Source organism: Lutjanus erythropterus, chromosome 4, assembly GCF_056507025.1.
Source record: "Lutjanus erythropterus isolate fLutEry1 chromosome 4, fLutEry1.hap2, whole genome shotgun sequence".
In the NCBI taxonomy this organism is placed as follows: Eukaryota; Metazoa; Chordata; class Actinopteri; order Lutjaniformes; family Lutjanidae; genus Lutjanus; species Lutjanus erythropterus.
The window spans coordinates 15,256,093-15,277,007 of record NC_139320.1 but is presented as its reverse complement, the minus strand read 5'-3'; the positions used below and the strand labels follow the sequence as shown (position 1 = coordinate 15,277,007).

The 20,915-nt window shown below is 39.4% G+C and overlaps 1 protein-coding gene across 1 annotated transcript in view; it reads right to left on the bottom strand.

The window, feature by feature from the left end:
- Nucleotides 1-16,778, bottom strand: part of dpf1 (double PHD fingers 1) — a 63,195-nt gene extending 46,417 nt beyond the window's left edge. The window contains exons 1-2 of the mRNA XM_084717081.1: nt 16,666-16,778; nt 189-218 (exon numbers count right to left, since the gene is read on the bottom strand). Of these exons, the coding sequence (XP_084573207.1) occupies nt 189-218; nt 16,666-16,778 (143 nt within the window). The remainder of the gene's footprint in view (nt 1-188; nt 219-16,665) is intronic.
- Nucleotides 16,779-20,915: the final 4,137 nt, after the last annotated feature.

Below are 20,915 nucleotides of genomic sequence, written 5' to 3'. Positions count from 1 at the left end.
CACACACACACACACACACACACCCAGGCAGTACAGTAACACATTTTTTACTGTGATGACAATCTATGCACTGCATCTTCTCACCTGTACAAGTGTGAGTTTGATTACCATTCAGTGTAATATTCCTGTCTTTGTTCTTCCCTGCTTTCACTCCCCTCATCCCTCCCGTCTCTCATCCTCCCTCTTACCTGTTCTTGATGACTGCACCTCCAGATTGCCTGCAGGGAGAAGAAGAAGAAGAAGATGTGTGGTGAGTCACTCCTCCACTCCACCCTACTTTCTCTCTGCCTTCTCATTCTTTTACAATGTCTTTCCTTCACTCTTTTTTTTCTCTTTTTCCTTTTTTTGAGTGCATGTTTAACTTTCACACTCCGCTACACTTTCTTTTTTGTGTTAATATTCATCTTTCTTCACACTTCTGTCTCTTCTCTTTGTCTCTCTCCTGTTAATCACTCCTCTCTAGTGTCTTCCTGCTGAGTGCAGACATCAAGGTCACTCTGCTATACAGACGGTAGATACAGGACACACAAAACTACAGCTTCACACACACACACACACACACACACACACACACACACACACACACACACACAGAGCTATAGCGCTGGCCTGACAACAGCCTCACAAAAACAGTCTAGTGCATCTGCTGGTTAAGATTTGTTGGATTTGCAGCCACTTAAAGGTGTTACTGATTAACTGATTGATTAATTATGCAGAAACGCTCAGAGTTTGTGGACTTGTCATCAAAATTGTGTTTATGGATTATGGTATTGTATATTAAAAACATTGAACTGGCACTGTCTGACAGTTTTTAAAAAGTAGGGCTGCACAATTAATCGAAATATTATAAAAATTGCAAATATGGCCAAGAGCAAAATCCAAATTTTTCCAACACTTTTTGATGAAGGTAAAATGTTCACAATGTAGTGCTGCAGAGATGTGCTGGCCTATAAATCTTGTTCTTCAAAAGTAAGAAATCATATTTTTTTTGTTTGTTCCCACTAATTCCCACTAATTGTGAATCATATCTCAATCGCAATATCTGCCAAAAATAAACACTGTATTATCAAAATCGAACCAGCAGAACTAGATATCGTGTTTTTATTCCACTCATTCTTCTTCTTTGTCAAAATACGATGCCTACTTTACCCACAATGCAATGCAGTCAGCATAACTGATGATTCAGATGGATGGATGGATGCCAGTAGCAGCTAATGTAAAATTGAGATATAGCCAATCAGACTCCACACAGCTCCCTCTGGAACCACAAAATGCTTCTGTATTATTATTATTAATTATTTGCAGAGTAGGCGATTTAAGGGTGGGATGATGGGGGATGCTGTCCCCTTTGTTAGCAAAAAAATACCAAAATGCATCCCTCTTGTTAACCTACCACCCCCTCTCTCCATCTCAGAGAGTGCAGTTTAACTGAATATGTTAGTCTTGCCTGACTCATTGCTCCGACCATGGCTCTGAAATATCAGCAGCCTAACGGTGCTGTTAATGACACATCCATGGAGCTGTCTGTGGTACTGAAGTAGCAGAGGGATTTGTAATATGTGAAAATGTGCATCTTTCTTTCAGTTCTTTAGTGTGACCTTCATGATCAAAGTGTCAAGTAACAACATGTAGTTGAAGAAAAGCAAGAGAATCATAGAGACACACTGCTCCCTGTAGTATTCCTATAATATTCCTACAAAATGTATCTGATCGCTCAGGAGCGTCTGTGCTGCAGAAAATACACCCCAGACCAGCCACCTTTTTAACAAAATACTTTGGAGGAGGCATACAGTTATAGTTTTTACTACATTGTTATGTTTAGGGCCATGCCATGTGTTAGAAATGAACAAATCATCTAACATCAGTTTAATATATGACTATACATATATATCTATGTGGCTTTTACAACCTCCCCAGCAACATCGTTTAACCATCTTTAAGGGAACTACAAGGAACTTTCACATTGTCTCAATTTTGGAGGCACCTGGGGACAAAAGCGGGAGTGTTTCCACTGTAATAACATAAAACGTAACATAACATAAATATTATCTAAATAAAATCCCCCTCCTTCCTCCCTAACCCACTACTGGTATTCACTGTAATTTTGACAAGGAAAATATAAACACAGGCTCCAGTAATATTTCTATGATCATTCAGTACTGAACTGAAAATAAACCCACAGTCTAAACCACCTCGGTAAGAAAATATTTTACAGGAGACATACACATATAGTTTTTAGTATAGGGATATGTTCAGGGCCATTCCCATCACCTATTGCAGATGCAGTAGTAGAGAGCTCTGCTGTAATTTCAATCCTTTAAAAATAGGCCACATTTCCAAGAATCTGGCAAACAATGACAGAAAAATGTATGGTGTATGAACAACAAGGCACAACATTTTTTGGGGCCTCATGCATATGCCAAATGTAGCAAAGATTGGGTTAGGATTAGGACACCTGCATATTGATGGATCTGTCTTGAATGAGGGAATCTGGAAGAAATGAATTTGCTTTTATGGGCATACAATGCCTAAAAACATAATTTTTCAATTGAAAATAATGATCACACATGAGCACTATCTGCAACAAAATCTAATCAGTTCCTTCTTGGCCCAAAGCCTAAATCTCTGCCAAATTTAACTGAAATCAGTTAAATAGTTTTTCAGATATCTGCTAATTAACAGACAAAAAGCAAACAAACTTCTCAGGACTAAAAGCCTCCTTGGCAGAGGTAATTATTGAAATCTGCTACAATAACACCACAAAACACTGTAAAGGTACAAACAGGACAGATAACCATTTTTGAGCTGAATAAAAACAAAATTTAGTTTGAAAAGATTTGACTTTTTGACAAGACACTTAGAGAAAAGGATTTAGAATTTACAATTTAATGTCCTTCAAATGAATTAAAGCGTATTTTTCAAATGAAGAAAGATTGTAGGGTTGGAAAAATGTCAAGTAGAATCAACTGTCCTGGTTGGAAATGAGGACAAATTCAAATCTACCATCAGAGCCAGCAGATGCTGGTGAGGTCTGACAGCTTGAACGTGGCATCTTCAAAACCTCCTAAACCAGTTCTGCAACCTCGCAGGCCAATGCTGGATGTGTGACATTTAAAGGATGTGATCGGGGCGTCAATATGTGGGGCATGCTGTGCTCACGTCCGTTAATGTGTCGTTGGGAATGAGCTGCTGAGGAGAATATGTTTCTGTACAGCTCAGCGCCTGCTATCGGTTGTGCGTGACACCATTCAAGTGTTTTACGGCCTCGTTGGAGGTGCGTCACCAGAAAACCTTTCCTCAGCTCGTTTCACTTTGCTTTCGTGCTGTGCCAATGATCCTCCTTGTAGTTTACAATAAACAAATGACGAATAGAGAAGGATAAAGGCCTTTCCAAAAAATAGCAGGTTACATCCACACAGCCAGTCAGATATTGCTCACCTTTTATAAGGCACTGCTGATAAAAGCCAACACCTAAATGCTTGAATTTTAAATCAGAGGTTATACCTGCAGACACCTGGCCAAAGTAGAAAGACAACCACTCCCTTAGACACAAGTATACCTACTGTTTGCATATAAATAGTCACAAAGAGGGAGGATAAACACTCACACACTCTGAGAGGTGCTCAAACACTCACATACGTTCAGAAAAACACAGGTCCAGAAAGCCTAACATGCTGCTTTTTAAAATATTAAGAGGAACATGGTGAATAAAAGACTTGGACTTCAAGGCTGCACTCGTGGTGACCAAACTGAAGAGAGAAAGAGTCTGAGTGGAGAAAAAAAGAAAACATTCAAAATGTAAAACAGCTCACCCCTGAGCTCCCCCTCATCCACCCCCTTCCTCACTTCAAACCCACTCCCTTCCATCCCTCCATCACCTCCATCCCTCTCTCCTCCACTGCCTTTAGAGGTACTGGAATAAGTCGGTCCCCCCTCGATAATAAGTTGACAGCTGTAGAAAATGGCTTCTTTCAATTTGGGTGCTCCCAATCTCATTATATTGTGATAGGAGAGCCGCATGACTGTTTGCCTGTTTGGAGGCTTGTATACGTGAGGAAAGCTGAGGCACTCGAAGTGGAGGCTGAGAGGGAGATACGCAAAGAGAAAGTTGGGAGAAGACACTTAAAAGAAAAAAGAGAAGGGGGTGTGTGGTGAGCGGAGGAGGGAAAAGGAGAAAGAAGAAAGTGAGATCCACAGAGGGAGAGGCAGAAACGACAGGAAAGACAGGGACAAAAGTAAGATAGAGAGGCTGGACAAAGAGAGTAGAGAATAACAGAGCAAGATGACCTGTGAAAAGACGTGGCTCACTGGTCACACTTCATCTTTTAGCTCTCTGTCGTTTAAAACACGGCCGCAGACACATTTCTCTGGACCATGAAACCCCTAATTCAGCTGCAAATAGCTATCGGAGAAAATCAGACTCTCAACACCAATTTGTAAAATAATAATCTTCAGCTCTTAGATTTGATTCAAAAATCAGATTGAGGGGGTGGCAACAGCAGAAAGAGTGCAATCAGCAAGCGTTCCCTCAAATGCTATCTTCCATTGTGCTGGCCAGCCTGCTAAGTAGAATAGTAAACCTGAATGGCCAAGGAATAAACCTATTCTTAATTCAACACCATGTTGCTGTCTCACGGACCTGTGTGTTTAACACAGAGTGTTTTAAATCAACTCACAGCAAAATAAAAAATAAGTTATATGAGGTTAATTTTTACTCAGGAAGACGGCAGGGTGGCTTTAACATTACCAGCTATTTAATAACTGTGTCTAAATGGAAAAATAAAGCATCCAAATGCTGGTAAATTGAAAGTCAAGGATTCATATCATGGTCATATGACTGAGCAGTCTTTTTTATCTTTTTGTTAGTCAGTGTGCACTCCTTGCTTTTTCTCCAGGGTAAAATCATTCCACTACGTCACATTCTCCTCAGTGAAAATGTCTGCGACAAGAACTAACAGCTGCGGACACCACAGACGTGTAGTAGAGTGTGAGAAGGAGACAGACCCAGAAGAGGAGTGCTACAATACAATACAGTCTCTGGCTTTTGTTTCATATCTAGTGTTTGTTGTACCCCTCTAATCCGTCATTATCACAGTTAGCATGCATTAGCTCAGAAGGTATCAATTTGGGAGTATAATCCAGGCTTTAACAACTTGTTTACTATACTTCATGAAAGTTGCTGTTGCTGTCCATTAAAAATCTGGCAATTCAATAAAGGCCTATATGAGCAAAAAGCAACAAAAAGTTGAATATCTGTAGCCAAGAGTTAGAAGAGAAGATTGATGTCTGAAGCTACAGCCAGCTAGGTCTGTGATGATAACTGCAATACCACGGCCATGTGATGCCCACCATTTGGTTTAGTTCATTACCATCAGTTCCACAAATTATATTTTGAAGGATCAATCTCACAGTGTGTTTTAGTTCTGCGCATTCATCTGTTAAAACACTTATGGATCAGATTGGTTGCCAAGTTAGGAACAAAGCCACTGATTGGTCGACAGACCAAAAGACTCAACCCAAGGTATGATTAGATTACCATTGGAGAGCTAACACCATGCTAACGACAACTGTTTTCAAGATAAACATGTCTGAGGTAAACTGCCACCCAATGGAAATATATAGCCTTTTCACCATGGTAAGAAAAAAACATACTGTCATAGCCAGCAACCTGTTAGATTAGCTTACCACTAAGACATGAAACAGAGGAAACCAGCAAGTCTTGCTTTTTGTGAAGGTAGCAAAATAATTTGCCACCAATTAACATGTTAAATCTTGTCTCTACAAAAACTCTACAGAGTCAGGATTATGTTAAGCTAACAATCTCCTGGTTGTAGCTTCATATTTAGGCCACTGTATGGATACCTGAGTGGTATGACTCCTATCTAACTCTAAGCAATAAAGAGAAAAAGAGTATTTCCCAAAAACAATTTCTTTAACACAGACGAGGAAGAAAGGCTCAGCTACAAGTTAAAACAGAGGATTTTCCGAGGGAAGCTCTCTCGGCTGCACCACTCTGGCCTGTGGCCACTGTGGTCCTATCAACCAAGCAGTCGCTGAAAACACAGACCACAGAGAGGGGCACAGAGAAACCAAACTGCCCATCATCGAACCACACAGCTGATGAAGGAAAGCCAAGACCTGATTCTGCACCAACACGCACACAAACTGTGGGTCTACACCTCATTCAGCATGGAAACTAATTCTACAGCTCTAATCATTTTAATTTTTGTAATATTTTCAACATTTATTTCTATTTCAGGTTTATTTCAGCTATATTTTACAATAATGGAGGCACACAGACTCACACAAGCAGAGAGAAACACTGGCAGCTTCAGGATTTAACTGGCACAGTGCCAGCTCCCTAACAAACTGGAGCTGACTACCAAAATGTCCAGGCAGACATGACGGAAATGACAATCACACAGGCCTGCACTGTGCAAGGGCACAAAAACAACACAAAGGACACCTGTACAAATGCATGCATACATATAGGCTTATACACACACACACACACACACAGAAACATATGCAACCAAATACATGTAAGTGAACTTTACATTTTAAGGCGGCAAAAAAGACAAATATGCATGCACACAGAAATATAACAAAGATGTATATGCACGCACACACAATATGGACAGTGTTATGAATAAATACACACACCAAATCAAGACTAGATGAAGAAAGGATGCCTGAAGCATGTAGTATAGGTGTGTGTGTAGGAATCATAAACCCACACTGAGCTGTCTGCCTCAGCCTGTACTAAGCAAACAGCAGGGAGGGAGAGGCCTCCATGAAAACACTGAGGAAACTGGTAACACTGGTAGCACATACACACACACACCAACACACTCCTGCTCCTGCCAGGCAGTAGACACACAGCCTTCCTAAAAAGCACAGCCACCCCACCAGGCCCACCCTGGGTAAGCTATTGTCTGAATCTCTGGGTGATCCCTCAAGTCCCATCCAGCAGAAGCAGCAGTCCACTTCAGCACATACTGAGTCTCAGTCCACTGTTGCATCCACAATGCTCAAACGCTCACACATGCACACACACACACACACACTGCCAGCGGCATTTTCTGGTTACGCTGCAATTAACCACACCAATTAGCTGGTTCCACCGACCAATAGAGGAACAGAGGGCTCCCCCTAGAGGTGAAATCACATCATTGAAAAATCTGATGAGAAATATGAGCAAATCATAAAAATGAGTCCACAATTACAAAAAAAACGTCAACGCCAACAAAGGATTTCATTTCAATGGTGGTTTCCAACTGGGTGAAATGAGGTAATTAAACTGGGAGGAAATGAAGTAGTCCACATGTAAATGGCTTCATGAGGGCTGAGGGCAGATTGTATGGGAGTGATTTGCACTTTAGATGTGTTAGTGACTGCTGTCGAGACCATGGCTGTTAGCTCTGTGTGTATATGTGTGTGCGGGTTAGCTGTAAGCCTGTAAAAACACTTGTGTCTACATACTCAAGTCTGTACACCTGGTCCACACACCTGTCTCATCCACAATTGTCCATCTGTGCAGTTACTCACGCAGACATTCATATATACACACACATTGGTGTTGTCTGGCCTACGGGAGCTTTGTGTGTGTGCGTGCGGATGTGTGTGTGTGCGTGCACAGTGGAGAACTAATATCAGACGGCCTACTACTGTACAGTTCCTCCCCTCCCCCCAGCCCAGCCCTTCCATGGCTGAACTCAACAGATTAAACTATGCAATATCACCCTTACCAATTCACCCCTCCTCCTCATCCTCCTCCCTTCACTTCCCCCCCATCCACACCACCACCCTCAATTCAATTTCTTCTCCCTCTCTCTCTCTCTCACTCTTACTCTCAGTGAAATGATTTGTCTTTTTTCTCTCCTCTCCCAATCTGTGTGTGCGTGTGCATGTGTGCGCATGAACACATTTTCCTGTTCTTCTGAAGATTAGTAGACTGCAGTGGCAGGGACATAGGAATGTGGAATGTGTGTGTGTGTATATATATATGTATTTTATATATTTATATATATTTGAAAATGATGAACAAAAATGATTTTATGGTTCCTTGCGCCCTTACCAACAGTCTGCTCTTCATAGCAGCGGTCTGTTATACAGAAAAAAACCTTAGAATGTTCTAATAGACCAATCAGAATCAAGGATTTACGAAAGCCAGGTAATACACATATGCATTAGGGGTGTCTCTATTCAATTTGATTTTATGATTATTGTTTTTTTTGCACTAACTGTTATGCCATGGTTAAACTATTGAGTTTTGATAAGTAAAGATCAACAGATCTTTTTTTTTTTTAATTCCCTGAAAATTATTATTTCAAATTGTGAACTACACTGTCATTTTTGAAGTTTTGTTTTAGATGAGGACATTAATTATTACATACATATTACATGGTTACCTACTTAAGAAAATAAGTAAAACATCTGATTTTATTGCTCCTTCAGAGTCTATGATCAGAAATGCATCCATAGCAATGGCCGGTCAGACTGTCTGGAAAATAATATAGTTCTGCACAGGTACTATTGAGCACCAATCAAACTACGTAGGGGTTTATTAACTAATAACTCATGTTGGAAATGGCAGGAATAAGCAGACACTTTTTTACATTGTATTTGGGACTTTCTGCTCATGCAGCCCTTTTTGGAGTAAAATTCTAAAACACATGTTTAAGTGGTTTTTAAAAGTACAATATGAAATGTTGCTTAGACATTGCCAGCAACTCCAAGAATTTGTTTATTAGGAGACAGATCACCAGAACAAACATGTCATGAGAATAATATTCACTTGTTATGGCTGGGGTCATTAAAGCTGCTAGAACAATGCTCAGTGGAAATCAACCTAACCCCCAGAAATGGAAGAATGGGTCAATTATATGACAAAAACTGCCTCATATGAATCCATGTTGACCAGGATGACTGTTAGTAACCATAACAAGGGACCAACTTGGGGGAATATTTGGAATTACATTACACTGTCTTAATTATTATTTAAGTCACCAATGGAATATCTTATTTAATATGTTAACCTGTCATGTACCAACCCATTCAAATCCAATAAAAAACTGAATTATAAACAAATTAACCATAATGCAGCTCTATAAGTACAGAGTGCACGTCAGTCCCAAAGACAAAGAGGTCACATACTTGGTTTGATTGGTTTGACAGTGACAGACAGACAGATGGACAAACAGGAGTGTGTGTGTGTCTGTGTGTGTGTGTGGCAGTGTATGTGCAGTAGCGGACGTCTGCCACACTACCAGCTGGAAAACGTCAGTTTCCTCGAATTGCTGTCACAGCACCGCAACTCTGCGTGTGTGTGTGTGTGTGTGTGTGTGTGTGTGTGTGTGTGTGTGTGTGTGTGTGTGTTTGTGTATCTGCAACTGACGGTTTGCATATTTGAACATGACGAGAGATCTGACAGACGGAGAGGCAGAGTGAGGAAGGTAGACAGAACCATGCAACAGATCATGTCATTTCTGTCAGAACTTTGTGTTACCTGCTATGTGTGATTTTAATGAAGAGATGTTCCACTTCCTGTGTGTGTGTGCACGTGTGTTTCTTGTTGTCCTCTGGGTGTGGTTATCTTGGAGTCACTATAAAACTGTGAATCACGGGCCTCTCTGTGCATGTATGCATATGCATGTTTCCATGTTTTTGCCTACATATTCATGCACGCTCACATCAGTGCATACCTATTTATGCATGCTGACTATATTTGTATTTGTGTGTGCTGTGTATTCGTGGTCTGTGTGCCTGCGTGGGTGTATATAGCCCGTAGCTAGCTGCAGTGTGTATTGAGGGCAGTACATCAGGGTAAGGCAATCTGCCTCTGAACAGCTCCTTCAGGTGAGATTTATCACCACTGCACTTGGCCTCTTATTATGGCGATGGATTCCCTACCTCTGTATCTGGATGTGCACGTGTGAGTGCATGTGTGCGTGTGTGTGTATGTGTGTGTTTTCTTAGTCCCAGTCTGCATCCTTATTAAAGTGCTGCAGAGGGAAGCAGCCATTGGTTTGTGTTGACTCCACCCTCGACTACTCCTGATAGGGATCCACTGGACTCATGCACAAACACTGGGAATAATATAAATGGGGAATGACATGAAGAAGAAGAGGAAGGGGAGAGGAGAGGAGAAGAGAGGAGAAGAGGAGAGAAGAAGAGGAGAGGAGCGGAGAGGAGAGGCAAGGAGAGGAGAGGGGAGGATTTGAGTATATTAATTCTCTTCTTCACCACACCTTTTGGACTACGGAGGTGCAACCAAACAAAAACTACAAATTCCAAATTTCCTGGCTTGAAGTCACGCAAGGTCCCAAAGCAGTGGAGCTGACTGACAGTCAGTTAGGTAGCACTGGAGAAATAGGTCATAGAGCTAAAAATACTTATCTATGTCTCTCTCTTTCTCTCCGTCTCTCTCTCTCTATCCTGTCTTCTTCTCAAAAAAAGACAAAGTAAAACAGATATAAAGTCTAAATAAGGGGATGATGAAAGGAATAAGTTGAAAAAAGAAATACCCTTAAAAACATCAGACCCCAGGCTTACTCCCTTACGAATAAAAAGCAAAAAAATGAGAGCAAGAAAGGGAATGAGTGAGTGCAACTCTGTGTGTTTCCAATTGTGTGTGTGTGTGTGTGTGTGTGTGTGTGTGTGTGTGTGTGTGTGTGTGTGTTTGTGGTGTATGATACTGCACAAATGAGCGAGTGAGGGAATGAAAGGGGGAGATTGAAAGAGAAAAAGAAAGATCTAGAAATGGATGCTCAGGCTGTGGTTTCACCCATCACGTGGGGCTGTTTGCACACAGAGCCGGTTATTACATGGAACTCATTTAGCTCGGCTCAGTCAGGCAGGGCAGAAATAATATTATATAGGCCCTGCCACAACTGCTGCCAATACCACAGCACACTATTATCTACATCTCCCCCTCCAACCAGCACAACGAAGTCATATTGCTGTAATATATATGCCATATCAACCTGCATCTTTAAAATGATTGTTATTAAGTCAAATTCCTTCTGTTAATTGAATGAAATTGCACTTTGTTCCTGAAATATTTTCATTTTTAAGGATTTTACTATCTACTTCATGAGCAGGAAACGTCAGAACTGAATGCAACCATTTGGAGGTAGGATCGTTGTTGCTAGATTGGGCTGTTTTCCGCCTAATTCGGCTGTTTTGGGTTGCATTGTGCAGAGTAAAATGGGCTCGGGAGGGTCGAAAGTATTTTGGCAGGTTTACCTTGAGATGAACTGGTTTTTAAAGGTATAGGCACTTATGACCCACTAGAAGTTTGCGGTGGTGTCTGTATTTACAGAGTCCAGCTGTGCTCTGCCTGTATTTCCTTCTTCTTCACATTATTTTGCTGCGCTCAGGACGCTTTACCAACCCAAAACATCCTGTTATTTTTCTAGTGCATTTATGAAGCTTGGACAAATCCTGCTGATTCCTCATTTAAATACATTAAAATGACAATTTATTAAAAATATATCAATAAATTGTATTCTTTAGCTACACAAACACATGCAGTTGCACAGCACAACTTTGATATGATGCCATCAGACTCATATTCTCCTGTACATTAAGGTAAGTTATTTCTCCCAGTTTTATTAATGATGAGTTACCTAATATATTTTGCATTCTATTGATGATTTATGAATAATGGAGTTTTTATCTCATTTTATTTATGTTGAAAAATGAAATGAAAGTGAACATTTTGAGTTAGTGCTCTGCTTACTGTAACCAGTAACTCCACTTATTTACTTTGTAAAGGTTATTTGATTTATTTGACAAACAATAAAAAATGAATATGCAAAATGCAATTTTATTTGCATTGAAAATTGAGATATTTACAGGACTGTGTAGATTTGGTGGCGCCTAGCGATGAGCTTGCAGATTGCAACCAGCTCAACTAACCCTCTCCTTCCAAGCGAGAGGGTGAACCTAAGGTAGCATTCGGTTTGTCTGTAGAAACATGGTGGTGTATATACGTAAAAGGCAACAAAAACACAACAATTCTTATTTTCAGGTGATTATACACTAATGAAAACAACACTTTTTGCCATATTCTGTCAGTGCATCCATTCTTTTAGTAGAAAGATAGAATATTTTCTGTGTTTGATTTTTAAGTAATCCAGAAGTATTCAGATTTGATTAGATTTTGTTAGTAATCTAATGTATAATGAAACTAATTACAACAAATACCATTTGTATTCAGTAACTAACTACATTTCAAAGTAATCTGACCCAATTCTGCCAACATAAAGGGAGATATTGTATCGTTTTGGTCTGAACAGTGGACTATAAACACTCTCTGAAAGTAGATAGTCCAGATCTACAGTAAATCCCTCTAAAGGAACTCTCAGGAATAAGCTATCCAACAAGATTTAAGGGGATCTGACAAAAATGCATAGAGAATTTCCTTCAGTACTTTCTGCTGAATATTAAAGTGGTGACATGCTTTGATTCACAATGTACAGAAGCACAGTGGAGGGTGGGGGGTTGCACGGGTAGGGGGGTTTGAGGGTAAGCGACTTGGAGGGCTCAGATGGTTTGAGGCCGAAAAAGAAGGAAAATAGAAAAAAGAGATAGAAGGCGAGCTAGACAGAGAGGAAATGGCTGAACAAAAGGGAGATGGTGAGAGAAGGAGTGATGGATGGAGAAGGTGATGAAGACGGAGGGAGGAAGGGAAGGAACGTGGGAGACGGGGCAGGAGCAGGGGTGATAGGAGGACAGGGAGGAAATAAGAGGAAGAGAGAGATGGAGAAGAGGAGGAGAGAAAGAGAGATTAAACTCGTCTCTAATCCAGTGGAGAGATAGACGGAGGAGAGAGGGCTGGTAGGGAAATGCCCAGTAGATTGGAGCTAGCTGCTCTCCTCCACTGATTTGCCTTCGCACACAAATGAACCCTCCACTGTACTTACACACATATGCGCGCGCACACACACACACACACACACACACACACACACATCAACTGGCTATCACACTGCATTGTACACAGTCAGTCTTGGCTGGGTGATGGGCAACAATTGTAACTGCTTCCCACCGAATTTACATCCACTGAATTAATTATAATTTATTGCTGAGATTCAACAAAGTTTAAAGACATTTAGAGACACAACAGGCATTGTCTCCAGCGCACAGCCAGCCACCCTATTAGGGCTGACTTTGAACCAAATTTTGCTGGTTGTTTGGCCCATTTTACTGGATAGACCTCTAATTTGTAAGCCTCTAATAGCAAGTTTGTTTGTAGACATGCTAATTACCAGGGCTTGTTTAAAAGCTGATCGCAGTGTGGTAACTGGAACGTAGTTAAACCCATACTGCGTAACGATGGCATTTATACAGTCGGTGAGGTGTTAAAGGCAGCGTTGATTGCCATGGCCTTGTGTAATAAATACATTCGGCTTTATTATAGCACATAGAGTCAGACGCTGGAGTGAAACAGTGTGCCAGCATCCCTGCAGGTCTCAATCTGGCTGGCAACTTTGCTGCTTTGTTCTATGGCGAACTTTACTTAAAATCAATGCAAGACCACCAGTGACAATTGGGTGCTGGTTCATTAGTAACTGGCCCTGAGCCTCCTTTTTTTTAATCATTTCATTTCTACTCCTTTCACTCTTTCGCTGTCCTGCGACCACAACCTTGTCTCTGTCTCTGTCCTGGTGCCACATTGGTATATACTGTATATTCCATGCAAATCAGTCAGTTTAATCCTCTTGACATGGTGTCAGTGAGGGCCTCTGGGAGCAATCTGGCCATACTTTGGCTCTGCTTGGATGAGCATCCCATATGAGGAGAGGAGGAAGAGGAGGAGAGGAAGACAGGAGAGGATTGGATTGGAGGCTTTGGGCTAGGGCTGCAACTAAGGATTATCTTCAATGTTGATTAATCTGCTGATTATTTTCCTCATAATTGATAAATTGTTTAGTCTATAAAATGTATATTAAATGGTGAAAATGTTGATCAACGTTTTCCAAAGTCCAAGGTAAAATCTTTAAATATCATTTCATGTCCACAACTCAAATATATATTTATAATTAAGAAGCTGGAATAAGAGTTTTTTTTTTCTTAAAGAATTACTCAAACCAATTAATTGATTGTAAAAAAAAAAAAAATAGCTGGCAATTGATTTAATAGTCGACAACAAATAATTTAACAGATTAATCATTGCAGCTCTACTCTAAGCTAGTGGTAGTCATAATATAGTGGTACTGATGACAACCATGATATTTAAAAACTGAAATATTGTATGTTAATATGTTAATAATACGTAATTTCTGTAAATAATCCAACATCTCTTACTGTATGCTCTTTAATTCTTTTGTTTCTTTTGTTTCTTCAGTTCATGTGGTTGCCTTTTCATTATCCATTAAGTGTAATAGCACTTTTTGTACACTTTTGTACAGTTACATGTCTTTTGGCTAGAATCTAGTGCTATGATACATATCAGAATAGAGGGGTTACGATTCAATATATTGTCATATAATACAATACTGTAAACAAGGTGATATATTGCTAATTTTGTCTAATTTTAAGTTATCTGTCACAGAATACAGAACACACCAAAATATGGACAGAATCTAAGTTTTAAAAGTTTACTTTTTGCAGTTAGAACAGTGAAGATTGATAATAACACTGCTATCTAGCCATTGGGGGTTTCAGCACAACACAAAATTAACCACTGTCATGAATCTTTGTATTTATTAACAATGTCACGATACCCTGTTTTGAGAATTGATACAGTATCACAAAACATAATACCGTGATAATCAAGTGTATCAATATTTTCTTACACACCTACGATGTGTTGATGATAACCATGATATTAAAAGAATGAAATACTGACATGTTAATAATATATAATATTGTGTAGATAATCTAGTGCTTGTATTCTCTTAAATCCTTTCTGTTTCTTTTATTTCACAGTTGCATGTGGTTGCCTTTTCACTATCCATTAAGTGTAATTGCAGCACAGTTGCTGTACAGTTATGGTTACAGGCTCTCTTTCCATCTCCCTACACTCATATTTTGAGTGTACTTTATTTGCCAAAGAAGAGACAAAACTCACAATAAACAAGTTAAGTTAAATATGAGTTGGACTGGCTGCATCATTAGTATTATTATTATTAGCATTATTATTATTATTTATTATTATTATTATTTTCTATAATTATCACAATAATATCATTATCCTGAACTCTTCTGGCCACAATAATTGTGTCAAGACAGTTAGGTTCTGTGATAGCCCTACTCTCCACCTTCCAGCCTCAGTCCAGCCCACCTGTCCATTCTTGTGCCATCATAACATAACATTACTGGATACTATCTCATTAGAAGTAATTAAACCTCGGACATATCAATATTACTGTTTTTGTTTTCCTATTATTGAGCTGTGTGCTTTGGTATGAGTCAAATGCATTTGGCCAAAACACTAAAATAGCATCACAGTCAATCAGGGCAGCGCACAGTTGCCCAATTCCAGTTTCCTCTGTCCTGTGAAGTGCTCTTCAAAGCAGGCACGTACAGGGCAGTCGTTCATGGAATTGCACGAAATGTCGCCTGTGTCTGCATCTCAGAGACGCTGACAGACAGACAGAAAGACAGGCAGGCAGGCAGTCTATATCCCGTATCTCTGCTCAGGTGAAACCTGTGCAGGATGCGATGTGTTTTTGTGCACAGGTCTGTGACTTTTCTTTGTTTCAAACTGCCTAAGCTGGATCTTTTGTGTGCTCCAACACTCCTCGGTTGTATGTTTATACTGGAGATATTTTTTTCGGCTAGATCTCTGTAAGTACTCGCTGACAGACGCACATCAGCCACCTTTTTGGCCGGGAGCCCAGGCGGGCAGCAGGCGTCTGCATTCCGCTGAAAGCAGTCTCAGAAAAACAAAAAAAAGACCCCCCCAAAAAAAAAACTGCACAAAGGGGATGATTACAGCAAACTTCACGGGAAATCCACCCGTTTAAACATCCATTATAGTGGAAATTAATGTGCGTTAAGATGCACGCCAGGTTACAGTTTAGACTTTTATTATGCTTTATTATGAGATGAAAGCAAGTCTCGGAGTTGAAGACGTGCACCAGCGTTATTTACCTCAGCTTATATACCCCCGTGAGGTCCGGCAGTAAAGGTAACGCTAAGCCTAAAAAAGCCGAGCAGTGGGCTTCATCTTGCCTACCTGTTTACCCTCTCTCTGTCTAAAAATGTGCACACAGGTACTGTAAAGCCACCTAAGCTCCCTGCCTCCCTCCCGGCCAGCCTGCCACTCCAGCCTGGCTTTGACCGTGATCTTGGCTGGCTACACTGGCAAGGGACATACCGGGTCACCCAAATCTACCTCCAGCATTCCTCCATATCCCTGCATGCACACACGCTGCTGCTGTTGGCTCAGGGAAATGATTATATGAATTGCATCGGAGCGCACAATAATACCCTCATGCCCAAAAACAACAGCTTCAAATCTAACTTTTCTTTAGGGCTGATTCCGCTGACATTATCTCAATCTCTGCAGTGTGCATTGCATGTATAGTTCCTATATGTGTTGTTAATTATGCTGAGAATATATCTGGGAATTTAAAATGCTCTTAAATTGCACTGGCAAGCATGCACGAATACAAGAAAAGCGCAAACGCTCAGGAAACGTGTTGTACTTACGATTTGAGGGGGTTCTGTACCGCTGTGGCCATTTTGATATAGTATGATAGAATGCAACACTGCAGAGCCCGGTATTGTACATGTAATGTAGCAGCTATTTCAATTTCATTCATTCTCTGGGGCTGCGGCTGCAGCGAACAGCCAATGGGAGGCGGGAGCGCTCCGTGACAGCTTCGGGGAAGTGTAGTTTTTTACGCATGTCAACATGAGACGTGCCGAGCAGGAGCGCACTACAAGTACCAGCGGGGAGAGCGGTTTAAGTGGTCCACAGTCCCGCCTCGGACTTGTAAGGGCAAAGCCATCCTCCAGTTCCGAATTTATATATTTAAAAAAACGTCTACAGTTATGTGGAGGTTGGGTTGCAGGACCGTCTGTTTGTTACGCATTGTTGCCTTGTGTGGATGATGGGGATGAGCTTCGATCTGCACTGGCTAGTTCCAAAATTACATCACATATGTAGTGTTGATGGACACATTTCACTCTGAAGGCTGATGATGAATGGATTTTACAACAAGAATTAAAAAGCCTGACACATCAAATTTACAGAAAAGTATTTTTCTTTTTCTTTTTCTTTTAGTATAAGTATTTGATGAGCCTTTTCACAAAACAGGCAAAACAAAAAATACCTATATGATATTTGTATCATAGCCTATTTGATATGTCAAGCAATTATGCAAATTCAGTGACCACAATCGTTTTTATTTTAGAAACAAAAAAAATATATTGTTCATCACTTTTCAATCAATTAAAAAGACATTTATAAATGTATATATTATTTCTAATACATTAATACATATAATAAAAATTAGATGACTTTTCGATCTTTAATTAGTTTATTTTACAGTGTATTTTGTCATTAATATTTGTAATAATTACAACTGTTATTCTCACTATAACATTTTAAAATTATCAAATATTTCGCTGCCAAAAACATGTGAGTTATTACATGAAGGCAGCCATGTTGGATTTTGCATTCACCAGCTGGCTGCTGCCTGCAGTGCTCTGATAATCCACCAGAGGACAAAAGACATGTCTCACATTGTATACAAAAGGTTTGTCACAAAAGTACAGATCATATTGATTTTGTAGAGGTCTCAGAAACACATGAATCAGATATGTTACAAATAGCACTACAGGGTTAAGAAATAATTCATATTTTTTTATGTTTAGTGTAAGAAAAGCAAGTGGGCAAGGATATAAATTGTGTGTGGTTGCTTATTATGGGGAACAATTAGCATGGAAGCTTAAAAAACAATCATATTTTCATAAGAAGAGAGTGGAGGCAGCTATAACAGTGGGCAATTGACCCTTCAGTCTTGCCTCTTTCGGAAACCTCAGACAGTTTTGTCCTGCTATGTGCTGAACTTGTTTCTTGTTGAAAAGAAAACCATTTTTGAGGATGGTTAAAAGATGTTGCTGGGGATCTGTAAAAGTGACATATAGTCACGTCGTAAGTTGGCTAATGAAAAAAAAGCTAACTAGCTAATCTACAGATAGGTATTTACATCTGTTACATAGTGATGGTTAAATGGTAGGCAACTAGTATTCAGCTAACATGATCCTGGAGGATCCATTTAAGGATCCTCCAGGATCCATTTAAGGATCCTCCAGCAACATCCTTTAACCATCTTCAAAATTTGTTTTTCTATACAATATAGATGAGCCTGGCATATACACAAAACAGAAAACAGGATAGGAGAAAGCTGACTGAGCCAGGTTGCCAAGCTTGCTCAGCTGTTATTGGAGCATGGAGCAAAAAAAGGCGGGTCTTAGGATGGGTCAGTTGTAACACACTCAATTTCTTGAATCAGAAACTAAAGGACACGTCACCTCAGCAGAAGTTTTTCATCAAAATACTGCTTCTGATTTTGTATGACGGAGAGCTAAAGTATTTTTCTCACGCTTTCTAAAGTTTAGATGACTGTGAATTTAAATTTAGGCTACAACAATTACATCTCTAGGTTACTGGCTTAAAATTAATATGAACAAACTATGCTAATACATGTGATGCTAGGTAGCATACAACATTTTATCATGGCTGGGAGCAATTGTAACACTGTTAGCCATGTGGGTCAATAAGCACCTTGTTTGTCTGTGTTGACATACTTTTGTACTAGAAAATGAAAAGATTTAAATATGTTCAAATTTACAATTACTTTTAACTCAATTTAGATAATTAAAACCTAGTTACCACTACAATAGTTGCCTGTTTCTGCAAAAAGAGAAATAGATGTTTGCTATGAATGCATATGATGCCTCATATCTGATTTGACCCATATACAAAAAAGAATCTTAAGAAACACTGTTAGACATGACAGATGTAATGTGATTACTTTGAGGTGTGTTTTTATTTGAAATACATTGGGTTAATATGACTTATTTTTTCAGTAATACAATTGCCCCCAACCACTTTACCCCCAAGGGGGCAATTGTAACATTCTGATGTCTTGCATTAAATTAATTTTTCTTGGCCTTATTGGTGAAAATATATCAATTGTATTATTTGTGTACATATATATGTTTCCTGTATCAAAAGATGACCAGTGTATTTCAAGTCAGTAAGTTATGAAGGAAAAGGTAAATGTAGGCAAAGATAAAAGTAAAATGTTAAAATTGCCCATTTTCCCCCTGCACAGACCAGGTATAACCTTACCTCTGTGCTTATTACAGGGATTAACTATGGAAAAACAAAAAACAATAATATTTTCATTAAAGCATTGCTTAATTTCTCTAAAACACACAGTCAGCCTATAAAGGTGGTCAACTTTATTCTACTAATGAAAAGTTGAATAATGTATTAGATTAGATTATAAGATATTACCCCTTAGTGACAAGTTTATACTTTCTATTTTAGGTTAAATTAAGAGACGTTGTGTCTGCGTAACCTTACATTAGTGGTGGCATGTTGATAGGCCCATGGTTAATCTTATATTATCTATGCTAGGTAGCCGTGCACTGAGCAGCTTTAATTATTCATTAATCAGGGGTGATGGGTTGGGAGTAGGCCTATAATTGATTCTTTCAGACATTTGTCTCTCATGGTTGAGCTCGGAGAAAGGCTGGGACCCTCTCCAATCTCCTCACCCCTCCACCCTTTATTCCTTCCTTCCTTAATTCCTTCTTTAATTCCTTCCCATCTGCTTTCTCTGCCTGCTTGCATACTTCCTTGCCTGTGTCTTGTTGCATTATTTTACATACAGAGAAATGCATCATACTAGACTAAAAGTGTATTTCAACTTTTAGCATTTATTCAAACTGTCACCAACACTGATTTAACCATCTATACATGTAGGAAGGAAGGAAGGAAGGAAGGAAGGAAGGGAGGATGGAAGGAAGGGAGGAGGGAAGGAAGGAAGGAGGAAAGGACTGCTGGAGCAGCAATGCTGGAATTTCTTTCTCTATGTCATGTTAGCAGCAGTGGCGCCGCTCTGAAGCCATTCAGTGACATGTGATATTTATAGATCTGTGCTAACAAATATTTAATGAACATTAGCAAGCAGCTCTAACATGGCAGCATGGCTCCAATAAAACACTCTCTGCCAGTTCAATGGAAACTTTGATTCCTTGTGTCTGTTGCAATAATTATGGATTAGTTGCTATTTAAAAATATGTATATTTTTCAGCTTTAAGTTTTGGCATAAATAGATGGACTTGATTTGGAGGGGGCTGACTGATTGATGTAAGCTTGAAAAAATCTACTGCAGAGTACATACAACACTTACGGCTGTGTGTCCATCATCTCATCTAATATAACGCTTTCTTATCCTCTGATATGGGAAGTTCGTTATAAGACAAGTCCTCTGTCGTTCCGTATTTTTACCACAAGGTGGTGCTGATGTATCAGACTAGATCATGGCTCTATTATATTTAAATGAATTTGAAGAGAAGTGTAATGAATAAGCTATATAACGCAAGTAATTCCGAGTCTTAAGGCACTCTTGTTTTTCACAGTAAAAACAAATAGACAAAGACTTCCTGTATGTTTTTTATTGTATTTCAGTTAGTTTTGGAGGGACACAATATTGTTTCAGTTAGTTATCATTTTAAGTCTAGTTTTTACTTTTATTTCAGTTAACTAAATTGTTTTTTTTTTTTGTTTTTTTTCCATATTTGGTTTTAGTTTTTAATTCAGTTTTAGTTAAATAAATAAAGTTGATCCGCACATGGCATAACTTTCATAAAATGTCAGTTACAGCATTACTAATAAATAGTAAACATGAGTTATAATTTCAGTTAACAGTTAAATAACA